Raw genomic sequence first — 14996 nt, 5'->3', positions numbered from 1 at the left:
GTGTGTCTGTGTGTAGGTACACATGTGCCCCTCCTTGCATGAGGAGTGAGTTCTCTCCTTCCCCGTGGGATCCAGTGGTCAGACTTAAACACTCAGGCTGTCAGCCTTCTGTTGTGAGAGCTTTAATCCACTGAGCCAGCCCAGAAATGCCTTTTCTACCTCTGTTTTACACAATCCAAAAGTCTGACCCCATGCTCCTCCTTAATCCCTGCTTCTTAGGGCTGGAATGTTCTGGTATTTAGTCTGGGGATTCCGTGTATACTTTCAGAGTCACACTTAAGCCAAGGTTTGTCTTGGCTCCCACATTCTGTATATTCTGACCCTCAGCCTCAAGTCTGTAGTGAGCATCTTAAACTTGTGTGTCCACACCTGAGTTGCTGGTACCTTCAAAGTGCACAGCCAGTGCTCCCCACAGGAAATGCAACTCCTGTCTCCTAGTTACTCAAAGCAAGATTTCAGTCATGGACAGTCAAGCTCAAAAACACTCAACTGAGTAGGAAATATTCATGACTACGTTTTAAAGACCGATCTAACTTTTTAACTGGAGAGCAACCTTAGCCTTGAGCTCATGGCGTTACCCGACTGACCTCCAACTCGGTCTTCCTGCAGGTTTCTGACTGGCCTCTAGTGCTCTGCTTCTGTCTCTCCCACCACCCTTTACGTCTTTCCCCAACTCAGAGGAGAAAGAGTCTTAGTAAGATCTCCCTCTGTGCTCTCACTTCTCTCAGAACCTTTAAATGGCTTTCCATTTCTTCAGAGAGAAAGGCAAAGTGGATGCAGTAGTCCTAAGCTCATCTCACCCCTGCTCCCTCCCACCCCAACTGCAGGTCAGGCCCATTGCCTGCCCTTCACCCTGTGTTCCTGCTCATCTCTAGCACACATTTCCTCCCAGGGTCTCATATAGCCCTGGCTGGTGTGGATTTTATCATGTAGACCAGGCTGGCCTTGAACTCACAGAGGTCCACCTTCCTCTGCCTCCCAAGGTCTGAGAGCATTGCCCCTGTGCTACTGGTTTGCTTATAAGCCACTTAAACAGCAAAGGTATTATGTAAGCATACATTGGTATTCCGCATGACAAAGGGCTTCCATCCTTAGGTGAGCCTTGTAATTAAACATAGCCATTTTATCTTTAGCTATCTTAGCTAAGACCACATAGGAAGGTTGTTTTGTAAATGAAGCTTGTAGTTTGGGAGTTATAGAAATTATTGCATTTGTACAGCAGAGAAAAACTGCATGTATTGTCCATAGTTCAGAACTGAGGAAACGCTGTGTAATCCTAATATTGTCCCAAGAAATTAACATTCCCAAGAACAGCCTAGTCTTCCCCACCTCTAAATGGAAGGAGGGTATTCATTAAAAGGAAAGTAATTACACTAAGGAAATTGGTCAAAAGGCCCATTGTATGGGTTCCGAGAACCTCTTGCATTGTTGTGGACTCCAGCAGAACTTGTTAAAGCTGTCATAACATTTTTTACAAACGAATTAGCTTTTCTCATTTCTTCCTATTCTTTAAAAGAGGTGCGACTCTAGGGTTGGGTAGAGTAAAGCAGCAGATGGTGTGTGGTGTTTGAATTTTGTGCCACACACTTTTCAGCAGCCTAGCTGTAGTGGCAGCTCTTTGCTTACCAGATGCTTGATGGTTGAGCTGAGTTGTTAGCATATCAGTCATCTTAAGCGGTCACAGACGTCACCTCTTGTGCATTCAGTATTGCTGGTGGTGGTTAGGTTGTCTTCACAGTCTTTGCTATTTGGAATGGGTGCCAAGGTGTAACTCAGGCTGCCCTGGATGAACACTGTTATCAGGTTGACCTTGACTCCAGTCCTTCTAACCTCTGCCTTCCGAGTGCACTATACTTAGTCTTAAAGCTGACTGTCGGGTGCTGAAGTTTTGCCTTGCAAGGTGATGTTCTGTCAAGACTGTAACCTAACATTTGAGAGGAGAAAGATATTATGTTTTTGGGTTTTCTGCTTTGGGGTTTGATCCCTTAGGTAGCAGGCTGAATCTGTACTCCAGTTTGTAAATGTTTCTTCTGCCTTCTGAGATAGAGAATCCAAAAATACTCTCCTTGGTTTATCATAGGTACAAAACAGATGGAAAAGAGAAGGAGGCAGTTCTTGAAGAAGACGACGACCTGTGGGTGCGGGTTCGACACCGGCACATCGCGGTTGTGTTGGAGTACGTGAGCTTGTTCTAACTTTGTTCTATAGTTTTTAGGTACTAAATTACTGAAGTATATTTTATAGCCTTAAAACAGTTTTGTAAAGAACTAACTTAGACTTTTTCTGAAAATCTGACAGGGAAATTCCAAAGCTTATGAAGGAAATTTCATCAACAAAGAAAGCTACAGAGGGGAAGGTAAGAGTCTTTCAAGGCGATGCAAGGCTACATTTTTTAAAATTATTTTTAGAGACAAAGCCTCTTACAGCTGACCTCAGGTGAGTTTACTGTGTACCCTGAATAGGAGCTCCTGCCTCCGTCTCTCCAGTACCACAGGACGCTTTATTATCTCGTGTGTGTGTGTGTGTGTGTGTGTGTGTGTGTGTGTGTGTGTGTGTGTCCTTCTGTCTGTCTGTGTCTGTCTGTCTGTGTGTCTGTGTGTATCCTTCTGTCTGTCTGTGTCTGTCTGTCTGTCTCTGTGTGTGTGTGTGTGTGTGTGTGTGTGTGTGTGTGTGTGTGTGTGTGTGGTGGGGAGTTGGTTTCTCTCTCATCCTCACATGTATTCTCATGTAAAGCTCTCAGGCAAGTGCTTCGTCCACTCAGCCATTCTGCCGTTCCCACAAAGGTGAATCATAAACACAGTTGACAGTGCAGAAGATGGAGATCACCATTAACTGTCTATCTGGGGACATTTAATACCGAAGTAGAGAAAATAAAGTCCTATGCAACCATTACCTCATTTTCATAACTTAGTTACTCCCATTAAAATGTAGTTGTTAAAGGCCATTGAATCAGTTTCATCGGTGCATAGAAACTGAGTTTGTTTTGTGTGGGTTCTGGGGTCATGGCCAGCACTTTGACCTGTTGACCCATCCCATCAGCAGCTCTATTTAGACTAGTTTTAGATTTAGTTTACTTGCTCACAGTTTTAATGCCCTTCTCCTTGTTTGATTTGATTTTTCCAGCTCCCTGAGTTGGGCACTCAGAGTACTGATGTGTAACTCTCTCCCTCAGCATCTATTCCAGGTATTTCCTGGTCACTGTTGCCTAGTCTCAGAGCCGGGAAAAGCATTCTTTCTCTTTCTTTCATTTCTGGTGTTAGTTATTTGAGATGTGATCTGAATGTCTGGAGTGTTTGCTTAAGGCTTTTTGTTTTGTCTACTCAGAATGCTGCCATGTCCTTAGCACTGAGACTCTTCTGAAATCCCTGTCAGTGCTTAGCTCCCTAGCTGTTGTCCACCGGGCCTTGGAGTGCTGCACCCGTAGTTGTACAGGATAGGGGTGTTAGGACAGCCACTGCAGTGCTCTTATGTTCTGGCTGGCTCCTTTCTCCCTGTAACTCTGAGCCTGTGAAACCTGCCTATGCAGCCCTGAGGGAAGCATCCCTAGGGACCGGCAGGCTGAGCATGGGATCAGCTGCGGGGCTGTCAGCTGCCCAGAAGGTTCTGTTTTGTCCAACTGTCCACAGGGAAGAAGAACTCAATGGCAGCTGCTTTACCGTGGCAGTCAGAAGCCCCCAAAGTTCTTTTAAAACCTAGCATATTTATTAAACTTGCTAAGTTTCTTAAGACTTAAGAGTGTGGGTGGAACAGCTGTAATGTGGACTGTCTGAAGCACGGGTCTGTTCCTTTTGTTTGGTTCCAGACATCACTTAGCGCTCTTACCCAGCTGATGAAAAAGATGCCGCACTTCCGAAAGCAGATCTCGAAGGTAAGCAGGCTGCTCTGCCTTGTCTGTGTGACGCCGTGGGCCAGCTTAGCAGGGTCCCTGGAACAGTCGCTGATACCAGCTTCCTCCCTTTACTGTGGTTCTGAGAAATGCCCAGAGTGACCGAAGCAGCCACTGACGTTTCCATCTACATCGTTTGGATTTTGTAAACGCTTTTTAAAAGAGACTTGTCTTGAACAGCTGAACAGAACAATTTTAGTGTTTCTCAAACTCATAGAAAAATTCAGCGTGAGATTAACTAGTGGCATTTTGTCAACCCATATATTTCCTTAAATGAATAGTTACAAATGAGGTTTAAAATGCTTAAGGTATAGCTGTCCAGATAAATTCGCTCACTTCCTTTCCATTCTTTTCCCTTCCTATCTCCCTCCCTCTCTCCTTCCATCCATCCGTCCAGTTATCCATCTGTCCATTCATCTTTGGTATGGGGGAGGTGGGTCTCATTCTAGCTCTGACTGAACTGGAACTCACTCTAGCCAAGGTTGTGGTCAGACTTGTGGTAGATCCTCCCACCTCAGCCTTGAGATTTCGGGCACTGTAGGTGTGAGCCACCATGCCTAGCCCAGCCTTTTCTAGAAATCACTATCTTTTCACACTTTTATAATGTTGTATTCCAGTCAGAAACCAATAATATAGAAGAGACCTTTGTTGCGCCTCTTTAGGATTTGACTTTTCTTTTCTCTTCCCTGTGCCTTCATTATTCTTCAGACCCCACGCAGTCTCAGCACTGTGCTCTGTGTTTGCTTCTGTTGATTACGTCTAGCATGTTGACTCTCACCACCTCTCTTTTCTTTCTTATTTTTCTAATTTTAAAGATTGATTTATTTATTTATTATAAGGACACTGTAGCTGTCTTCAGACACAGTAGAAAAGGGCATCAGATCCCATTAAAGATGGTTGTCAGCCACCCTGTGGTTGCTGGGAATTGAACTCAGGACCTCTGGAAGAGCAGTCAGTGCTCTTAACCACTGAGCCATCTCTCCAGCCCCTCACTTCCTTTCTTGAGCTGTTTCTTTTTTTTTTTTAATGTTTCTTTTTTACACTGAAACCCATATTATCTTAAATTGGGGCTGATGAGAAGGCTCAGCAGTTAAGGGCACTGGCTGCTCTTCAGAAGGTCCCAGTTCAGTTCCCAGTACCCACATAATGGCTCACAGTCATTTGTAACTCCAGTTCCACAGGATCTGATGCCCTCTTCTGGCCTCTGGGCACTAGGCCCACACATAACTCACACCCATGCAGAGAAAACACCTATTTATTTTTTAAGTTTAATATTATCAATTATACAAAAAAGTAATTCGAGTATTGTAAATAACCAGTGTCTTCTGGTTTTCAGCAAGTAGTCCATCTTAACTTAGCTGAAGACTGCATGAATAAGTTTAAGCTGAATATTGAGAAGCTCTGCAAAACTGAGCAGGTATGTACAGACCCAGAAACACCCACATCTGTAATAGATTCCCAGAGTGACTTTGTAAGCTATCACATAAAGGTTTTGCTCAATACAGCGGTTGAGTTCCACAGAATCATAGACTCTTAGAAGGGACTCGCCTAGGCAGTGTGTGGTGCCTGACGGCTCTGTGTTACTATAGCAAACCCTGAAATGATAGTCTACTGAGAAAAGGCTGATTTTGTCTCACAGGTTTGCTGGTTGGGTTTGGTGCTGGGCACACTTGGTTGAGAATACTTGAGACGTAGGGTCTTATAAACAATTGGCTTCACTGCTTTTAGGCATGTGGCACATCATAGCAGGGATGTCTGACAGAGCACAGGAGCTCACCGCATGGTAAGGACACCAGGAGGTAGACAGAGGCGAGGACAGTTGTCCCCTTCAAAGGCACAAAAAGACCTGAAGAGCTCCCTCTAGGTCCTGCTCTTAGATCCTTCACCTCTCAGGGACACCAGAGTCAGCCTTATCATGGGGCCCCGGGGTCACTCAGATCACACTGGAGCCCTCCAACACTGGCACGAGTCCCTCCCCTGTGATCTGCAGTTTGAGCTCTGGAGTGCTATGCTAGTGGAGCGTTGCAGGGCCTTCTCGGGGGCTGCGGTGCATGTGAGCTGTCCCACAGAACTCTGCACCCAACGTTTCTGTTTTGATTCTCTTGGTTTTTTTTTGTTTTGTTTTGTTTTGTTTTTTAAATATTCCTAACCTGTTCAGAATATGACACTAAGAGATATAGAATGCATGTTGCATGCAGTACTAACTATTCTGATAGCCACACTACAAAGTTAAAAAGAAGCGCAAGTGATTGCGGTGATAAATCTAACCTAACCCAATGTGTTCACACTATTGTTTGAACATGTGCTTAATATTAAAGGTGTTGATGAGGTATTTTCTGTTCTTTCACAAATCTTCAGAAGTCCATTGTTTTGCACCCAGAGCCCATCCTGACTCCGATGGAGCACATCAGAAGTGCGCAGACTCTCATTCTTAGTGGTGACCTTAGTGTCTAGCTCAGGTCCACATGACTTTCTCTCCCGCTGATTGCTTTATGACCTTTTATGTTTTGTGAAATGAATACTTTGCATCTAACGTTCCCATCTCCTGTGAAATACCATCTGTCCCACCAAAATCTGACAGTTTAATAGTAGATACTCCTATCGGGAAAGCAAGCATGGATTGTAGAGCACTGTCTGCATTTTACTGTCCTTAGGACCTGGCACTTGGAACAGATGCTGAAGGCCAGCGGGTGAAGGACTCCATGCTGGTGCTCCTCCCAGTGCTGCTCAACAAAAACCATGACAACTGCGACAAAATACGGGCAGTCCTGCTCTACATCTTCGGGATTAATGGTAATGGAGTGTGCGCCTACTCGGTCCCAAGACTGCATTAAAGTCCTAGCTCTAAGATCACTCAGCGTAGTCACACTTTACATTCAGTTGGTATAAATTATTTTTGTGTGTGTGGTGGGAATGGTACGGTATGTGTCACAGCCTGTGACCGGAGGTGATTTTATTTCCAGATTACAGCACCCACAGGCATGGCCAGTCCCCACGTGGTGTCTACTCTGTGATCTTGCGGTTCTGGTTACATTTTGAGTTTCCATTTTCTCCTTCACCATGTGGGTTTCAGGGATCAAACCCAGGCTGTCGGTCTTGGCAGAAAGCACTGTTAGCCTCTGAGCCATCTCCGTGCCCCACAAGTCACATTTTTATAACTAGCTTGTTACTACTCAACGTAAGGGAGTTGTGGAGACCTCAAAAGTAATGCTTAGTAAGGTGGAGATAACAGAACTGTCTTAGAAAGCTGAGAGAAGCCTGGAGGGATAGCATTCCTTTAAGCTTTAGTCCCTGTGTGAGTCCTTCAGTTCTAGAGTTGGTTTCCGTAGCAGGGATCTGACTGCATGCCTGTCTCACTTCCCTAAGGAACCACTGAAGAAAATCTGGACAGACTGATCCACAATGTAAAGATAGAAGATGATAGTGATATGATTCGTAACTGGAGCCACCTTGGTGTTCCCATTGTTCCCCCAGTAAGGAAGTGTGTGTGTCTCTGTGTCTGTCTGTCTGCCTCTGGCTGTGTGTCTGTATGTGTATCTGTCTGTCTGTCTTTGTGTGGGTGGGCATATATTAACTACTTTTGAAGTCAGACACACTGCCATTCCTCCATGAGGTCTCTGTAAACTACTTTTGTATATGAGAATCTTGACTTCATCTTACAGAATTGGATTATTAAGTAAGCAATTATGGTTTTTTTGTTTTGTTCTTGTTTACATTTTCTGAGACAAGGTTTCATGTAGTCTAGGCTGGCCTCAAACTTACTATGGGAACCAAGGATAACCTTGAACTCTGTCTTTACCTTTCAGTGATGGCTACAGTTGTGTGCTACCATGCCCAGTGTCTGTGTTGCTGGGAACTACTGGGCGAGCACTCTTACAGGAGCTGTGTGCCCAGCCCAGAGTTTTGTTTTCATATGTAACCTGAGTGCATAAAGTTTTCTAGTGGGTTTGTATTTTCTGGCGTCTACTGTAATTTGCTCCTTACACTTGTCTCTTTATGATTCATGTGTGCCAATGGTTGCATTTTACATGCAGCCTTTTCTACACACTGCTGAGGTACAACATGCTGTCCTGTGACCAGCATGTCCCAACCTTGTATGGTGCTTTTTTCTTTTTCTTTTTAAAAGTAGGCAGTTTTGCTGTAATTAAAGCTTTGTTAGAAAATATAATTATATTATTGAATGAAATTATTTGTCCCTTCAATTATATCAGTCCCAGCAAGCCAAACCACTGAGAAAGGATCGGTCTGCAGAAGAGACTTTTCAGCTTTCTCGATGGACACCTTTTATCAAAGATATCATGGAGGTAAACGTCCCAACCTGCCTGCTGACCCCTGAGCACCTCCTGCGGGTCATTCCTTCCACTTCGCTGTTTACCTGCCGCTGTGGCCTGGCTCTCAGGCCCTGCAGTGCTGGAAGGTCACACAAGATGTCTGGGTCTGCTGGGACTTTATAGGCAGAGACGCTTCTTAAAGTCTTAAGGACCTCAGAACAATTCTCCACTGTCTATGAATGAATGAATAAATAAATGAATGAATGAGCACATGCCTGCTTCATGAAAAGAGTCGCTGGGTGAATATGCTTTTAGTGCTGCGGGATCTTAAGAAAATAATATTAATTTGTAGGAATTATAAACTGAACTAATTTTAAAATTGCCTTAGGCGCTAAATGAAAAACATTTTTTCTAGCTTTCCTCTGACTAATTATAGTTCTAATTTCTACTTTCCTTTGTGTGCTAATAGTTTTACTAGTTTCCCAATTTTCAAAATTTTATGTCCTCGTCAAATACATGAGCATATTGGAAAAGTCCAAAGAACTTAGACTTTGTTTGCTGCACTGTAAGTCACCTCCCACCCCGGCAATGATTACAGAAGTAGTTATTTCTTTTCTTTTGTAAGATTTACTTTATGTATGTGAGTACACTGTTGCTTTCTTCAGAAATACCAGAAGAGGGCATCAGATCCCATTACAGATGTGAGCCACCATGTGGTTGCTGGGAATTGAACTTAGGACCTCTGGAAGAGCAGTCAGTTTTCTTAACCATTGAGCCACCTCTCCAGCCCCCCAAAATAGTTTTTCTTATGATTGTTTTTTAAATGAAAACCAACCTGTTTAAACCCTCTGACAAGGTTTGCATGTGAAACCCAGAGACTGCACTTGGATCTGTGGCTGACCTGGGCTGTTAGGTTTTCTCCTAACTTAAAACAGTGCTTCTTCCTCTGGCAATCGTACTAAAACCCTCCTGAGTTGCTTTTCCTTCTTGTGTCCACTTTTCACTACCTTTGTGCATCATCTATAAAGCAAGTTGATTGACTAATAAAAAGTGTAACTATAGTAAATTGTGAACATAACCCGTTGATTGACCAAACATATATTACTGTATTAATAAAGCATTCATAATCTGTTTATTCATCATAAACATATACAAAGGTCATAAAACATAGCCCTGAGAAAAGAAGGGTTTTTTTTTTTTTTAAACGTAGCAAACAGGAAAACATTCCATAATCATTGGACTGCCTTCAGTGTCTCGAGGTTAGGTGTGTGCATTCTGTTTTGAGGAAGTGCTATGAAGGACCATGGCCTGTGGTGCCATTGAGAAACCTCTCACTTCCCTAGAGCTGGACAGTCCTCAGCATTGCAGAACCTTCCAGTAAAGAAAGGCAGATCTCAAGTGCACGTTTAATATGTAGTATGTAAACTAGTACATTAGTTTTTAATTTGTTTTTATTATTTTAACTAGGCGTGTATATGTGTGGGCATGTGCACACGAGTGCAGGTGCTCACGGAAGCCAGAGGCATTGATGCCCTGGAGCTGGAGTTGAGGCAGTTGTGAGTGTCACTGTGTGGGTACTGGGACCTGAATTTCCGTCCTCCAGAGGAACAGTGATTCGCTTAACCACTGAGCCGTCTCTAGTCCTAGTGTATTGATTTCTACTGCAGTCAGTATTCATAGGTATAAAGAAGGGATAATCTTAATATTTATGCACCTTTAATGTTCATCAAGCTGTGTATAAAACAAATCCCTGAAATTTTCTTGATGGTGTTAATAATTTTCTTCCCTAGGATGCCATTGATAATAGATTAGATTCCAAAGAGTGGCCGTATTGTTCCCGGTGCCCAGCAGTGTGGAATGGCTCTGGAGCTGTGAGGTAAGCCTGTAAGGGGAAGCCACTGTGGTGGTTCGCTGGGATGCTATAGACCAATGGTTAGAATGCTGCTCAGCGCTCTCCTTGAACAAGGGCCCTTCCTGTGTGAAACATAGAGTAACATAAAAGGTAGTTTTTCTTCTATTGTAACCTAGTTAAATAAGTTCAGGAAGGCATACTTTATAATGCAGAATACTTTTATAAAATTGCATCACCTCCCACACAGCTTCTTTACAGCATAGTTGCTTCCTTCTCCCTCTGGTTTCTTCTTGTTTTTCTTTTCCTCTTTTCTTTTCTTTTCTCTTCTTTTCTTCTTCCTCTTCTCTCTCTCTCTCTCTCTCTTTCTTTCTGGAGGCAGGATCTCACTGTGTAGACAGCCAATCCTCTGAGTAACCACACCCAACTTGATTTAACCCTTTTGATAATTGTGTTAATTATTTTCAACTTCAGAGAGACTATGTTCTCGTGCATGCCCCTGCACTCAGAGCCCAGCTTAACAAATTAAATATAATCCAAGCTTTCTGGGTTTCAAGCTCTGAGGTTACTCTCCCTCTTTATCAGATCTGTCGTAGTTTAATCATTCTCTGCATGTCCCTACCTTTTCTGCCTGCCCTGTGTAATGTATTGAATTGTTCCTGTGTGTGGATGCACACATGACAGAGCATGTACGGAGGTCAGAAGACAACTTACAGGGAACAGTTCTCTCCCTCCCCCGAGCGGGCCCTGAACATTGAACTCAGGCGTGCAGCCACTCATGACCTATGTGGGGCTTTTTCTTGAGATTTGGCTTCTATCACATGGACTGTGCTATGTTGACACACAGGTCTCTCCTGTTTACTCTTCCTGGGGTTTGCTGTGTTGCCTGCATCTTCATCAGATAAACAGGGTTTGGGGTATTGTATTTCTGAGGTGTTTTGTTGTTTCTGGAGTCACTGGGGTTCTGTCTCTCCTCTCCCCTCCCCTCCCCTCCCTCCTCCCCTCCCCTCCCCTCCCTCCTCTCCTCCCCTCCCCTCTCCTCCCCTCCCCTCTCCTCCCCTTTCTCTTACCTGTTTATTGTAGTTCCTTCAAATGGCACAGCCGCTCGAGCTCATCTCTGACTCCATGTTTCATTGTGTGGCAGATTGGTTCTTGTAGTTTCCATTTCTGCTTTTGTTTTGTGGTTTGTGGTGCTGAAGGCAAAACCTAGGCAAGCACTGACTGCTGCTTCCTCACCAACTTTCCTATCGTTTCTGCTGAACCACAATCTTACATTCAGATAGATATAGATACATAGATATGATGTAGGTATAATCTGCTTTAAAGTCTTTGCTCAATCCAACCTCTACTTTTACAAAACTAAGTTTCTACCACACTGTTTCTTTCTATATCTACAACCTTTGATTGAAAACAGACCCTTTTAGCAACTCTGAGTTGCTTTCTGTGGTGAGTTTTCATGCTTAAGTCTGTTTCGTTTTCGATTTTTGAGACAGTTTCTCTGTGTAACCCTGGCTGTCCTAGAACTCACTCTGTAGATCAGGCTAGCTTTGAACTCAGAGATCTGCCTGCCTCTGTCGGCCTAGTGCTGGATATATGTAGGTTGGGGGAAGTATGTACATGTGTGTGCAGGTGTCCACAGAACCCAGAGATGTCTGGGTCCCCTGGGGTTGGAGTCACGGGTGTGAACCAGATCCTCTGCAAGAGCAATACTGACGCTCTAAGCCATCTCTCTAGCCCATCGTGGTAGCAATTTGTGTAGACTTAAACTGTTGGCTTTCTCTCTTGCTGTGAATGGCCACTTCAGTCTTTTGAGTTTTTCAGTTTTTCAGTTTGGCTTAGTGGTTGTTTGTGCCTGTGTAGTTGCAGTCAGCCAATTGTCTGGGCAGACATTGTCAGACACTTGAGGCATGTCCCTTCCATCCTCCACTGATCACTGAGGATTTAGGGATACACTGATCTTCCAGAGGACCCAGGTTCATCCCAGCACCCACAACCATCCGTAACTCCTGTCCCACAGGATCCAGCACCCTTCTCTGGCCTCCACAGGCCCTGCATGCACATGGTGCACAGCCTTACATGTAGGCAAAACACCCATACACAAAATAAAAATGTTTTAAAATTTTAAATATTAAAATAAAATGTTCGCTTTATAAATAAAAATACTAAGCCTAGACTGTGTGGTTTTTACTATACTTTTTGGAAATAAGGTTTTATATATGTCTCCTAGATCTAGCCTTGATCTTTTTCCTACTGTCTCACCACAAATAAAACTATGTGATCTATTCAAATTGAAATCTGAAAGGGGGGGGGGGTGTGCAGCCTTTGCCTAAATTACTGTAGGGAAAGCACCACGGTTAGATTGCTTCGTTATTGCTTCCAAAGGTGAGTTTGAGATGCACGCCGCGTGGCTTTGGGAGTGCTGACAGCATGTTTGCTTTGTGTTTTACTTTCTAGTGCTCGCCAGAAACCCAGAACTAACTACTTAGAGCTGGACCGGAAAAATGGGTCAAGGCTGATTATTTTTGTAATTGGAGGAATTACGTACTCTGAGATGCGGTGTGCTTATGAAGTTTCCCAGGCACATAAATCCTGTGAGGTTATTATTGGTAAGATTTTCATCTTTTTTGTTTGTTAATGTTTAAGGCAAGATTATGCATGGGAAAATTTAAGACTATTATTACATGCAGAAAAAGAATTAATTATAAAACATTTGTAAAATTGCCTGAAGGTTTTTTTTTCCTGGTTGGTATTTTAATACTCTTATTTTTAAATATTCCAATTTTAGGAGCTTAAGCTTGCTCCTTTAAAACTGTGTCTTCTGATTTTATTTGCTTGGATCATTAAAAAGCTTTTATGACATATTAATACATTTTTACTTCAGAAGCATTTGGTTTTGTGTATATGGATCTGACATTGATGAGGCCTGTGTAGGACTGAGCTTTAAAATATCAGTCTGGACCAGCAAGAGGGCTCAGTGGGTAAAAAAAAAAAAAAAAATTGCTGAGCAAGTCTGACAACCTTCACTACCAGAACTCACAGTGGCAGGAGAAAGCCTACTCCTGAAAGGCATCCTCTGGCCTCCACGCGTGAGCCATGACATGCATGTGCACACACGTGTACATGCATGTGCACACACGTGTACATGCATGTGCACACACGGTCATAGTAAAGTAAATTAGAATGTTTTCCAGTGAAGCCGCTGCAGATAGAAAGCCGCCTAGCCCAGACAGCTGCAGGAGTTGTATGGCCTGCTTACAGTCTCTGTGTGAAAATGACAACTGCTGCAGTTCTGTAACGAGGCTAGAAAAATCCATTTTTCTCTTTACTAGACACCAATAAAGTACAAATCAGACAAAACACTTGTGATGGGCAAAATTTCTGAAGAGTTACTGAGCATGCTCAGTGACAAGGGTTGATGTGAATTTTGGAGACATGCTGTTAGAAGTATTGTTCAAATGTACCAAACATTTGTATATGAAAGGGACAAGATCTTAAGCCAAAGAAAATGATTTCATTCTGACAATTTACAATTTCTTCCACCAGGTTCCACACATATTTTAACACCCAGAAAGCTCCTGGATGATATAAAAATGCTGAATAAATCAAAGGATAAAGTTTCCTTTAAGGATGAGTAACTTTTTATGGTTGTCGTTTAGAGGTTTTGTTAATACGATCGGCTACAGCAAATGTTGCTGTTGTAATTTAAGCGGTGTAAATAGTGTATGGAGTAATGTGGTTTTCAAGTGTACATCTTACAGAAGCTTATGTGTTATGGATTTGCCATTTCTAATAATTTAAATACTGTTGCTGCTTTGTACAAGATCTGACACTACAGGGCTTTCTAATCAGGATGTCTTCACCCTAGGGACAGAATCTGTTAGGAGGGATGGGTAGTTTTTACAGCCTGCTGTATACATACTAGTTACTGTATACTTACGCTGAAATATAGTGTTGGGGGCAAAATGATTTTGAATGAAGAGATTATAAAAGTAAAAACTGTAAATGTATGTATGATAGAATTATTTCTTATAAGTGCAGTTTCTTAAAACTGAGATTCATAATTTTTTATGTGTAAAATAATTCCAGTGTTTAATATGATTTCACTGTGTATATTACCTGTGAAATAATTCTAAAGAACACAATTTTATATGTTTGAGATCATGTCTGCTTAAGTTAGACGCCAAAAATAATCATGAACATTCTAAGAGAAAATAAATATATTATTGTCAAAATTTTCTGAGTTTTTCTTTCTTTTCTTTTCTTTTCTTTTCTTTTTTTTACTCTGAATTGGAGCTAGAAAGAAGCAAAAGAAGATCCTGCGATATTCCCATGAATACAATACCTGATGATTTTCAAAAACAATGTATTATCTGTGAGGTTGGGTAATATACATAGGCCCATAGGTATCTGCATTACAGAAGAGAGTGTTCTAGTTAGGGTTTCTATTGCTGTGAAGAGACACCATGACCAGGCAACTCTTACAAAAGACATTTAATTGGGGCTGGCTTACAGTTCAGAGGTTCAATCCATTATTGTCAGGGCAGGAAGCATGGCAGCATGCAGGCAGGCATGGTGCTGGAGGAGCTGAGAGTTCTACATCTTGACCTGAAGGCAGCCAGCAATAGACTGTAATTCCACACTGGATGGTGCTTAAGCATAGGAGACCCTAAAGTTCACCCCTACAGTGACACACTTCCTCCATCAAGGCCACACCTACTCCAACAAGGCCATGCCTCTTAATAGTGAGTGCCATTCCCTGTGGGCCAAGCATTCAAACACATGGCTCTCTGAGGGCCATACCTATTCAGACCACCACAGGGAGTCTTTATTTCAGATCTCTGCCTGACCTCAGAGCATTCTAACTTTGAATTGCTCCTGCAGACTTTTATTTTTACAGGGAATGCTGCATTCTGTGGATGTGAATGTCTGCCAACTTACATAAATATTCCATAATGCAAATTGCTACCAGTGGCACAGCATGTGTGTGCTT

General features: G+C 42.8%; 1 protein-coding gene across 1 annotated transcript in view; it reads left to right on the top strand.

Annotated features, from left to right (window-relative positions):
* The window catches only part of Stxbp3 (syntaxin binding protein 3), a 47323-nt gene extending 33089 nt beyond the window's left edge, over positions 1 to 14234 (top strand). The window contains exons 10-19 of the mRNA NM_011504.1: positions 2081 to 2176; positions 2299 to 2356; positions 3803 to 3868; positions 5223 to 5303; positions 6541 to 6679; positions 7253 to 7359; positions 8098 to 8190; positions 9948 to 10033; positions 12461 to 12612; positions 13550 to 14234. Of these exons, the coding sequence (NP_035634.1) occupies positions 2081 to 2176; positions 2299 to 2356; positions 3803 to 3868; positions 5223 to 5303; positions 6541 to 6679; positions 7253 to 7359; positions 8098 to 8190; positions 9948 to 10033; positions 12461 to 12612; positions 13550 to 13641 (970 nt within the window). The 3' untranslated portion in view covers positions 13642 to 14234. The remainder of the gene's footprint in view (positions 1 to 2080; positions 2177 to 2298; positions 2357 to 3802; positions 3869 to 5222; positions 5304 to 6540; positions 6680 to 7252; positions 7360 to 8097; positions 8191 to 9947; positions 10034 to 12460; positions 12613 to 13549) is intronic.
* The last annotated feature ends 762 nt before the right edge of the window (positions 14235 to 14996 follow it).

Source organism: Mus musculus, chromosome 3 (genome assembly GCF_000001635.26).
Source record: "Mus musculus strain C57BL/6J chromosome 3, GRCm38.p6 C57BL/6J".
Classification (NCBI taxonomy): Eukaryota; Metazoa; Chordata; class Mammalia; order Rodentia; family Muridae; genus Mus; species Mus musculus.
Note: the sequence above shows the minus strand (reverse complement) of the source record. Positions and strands in the feature narration are given on the sequence as shown.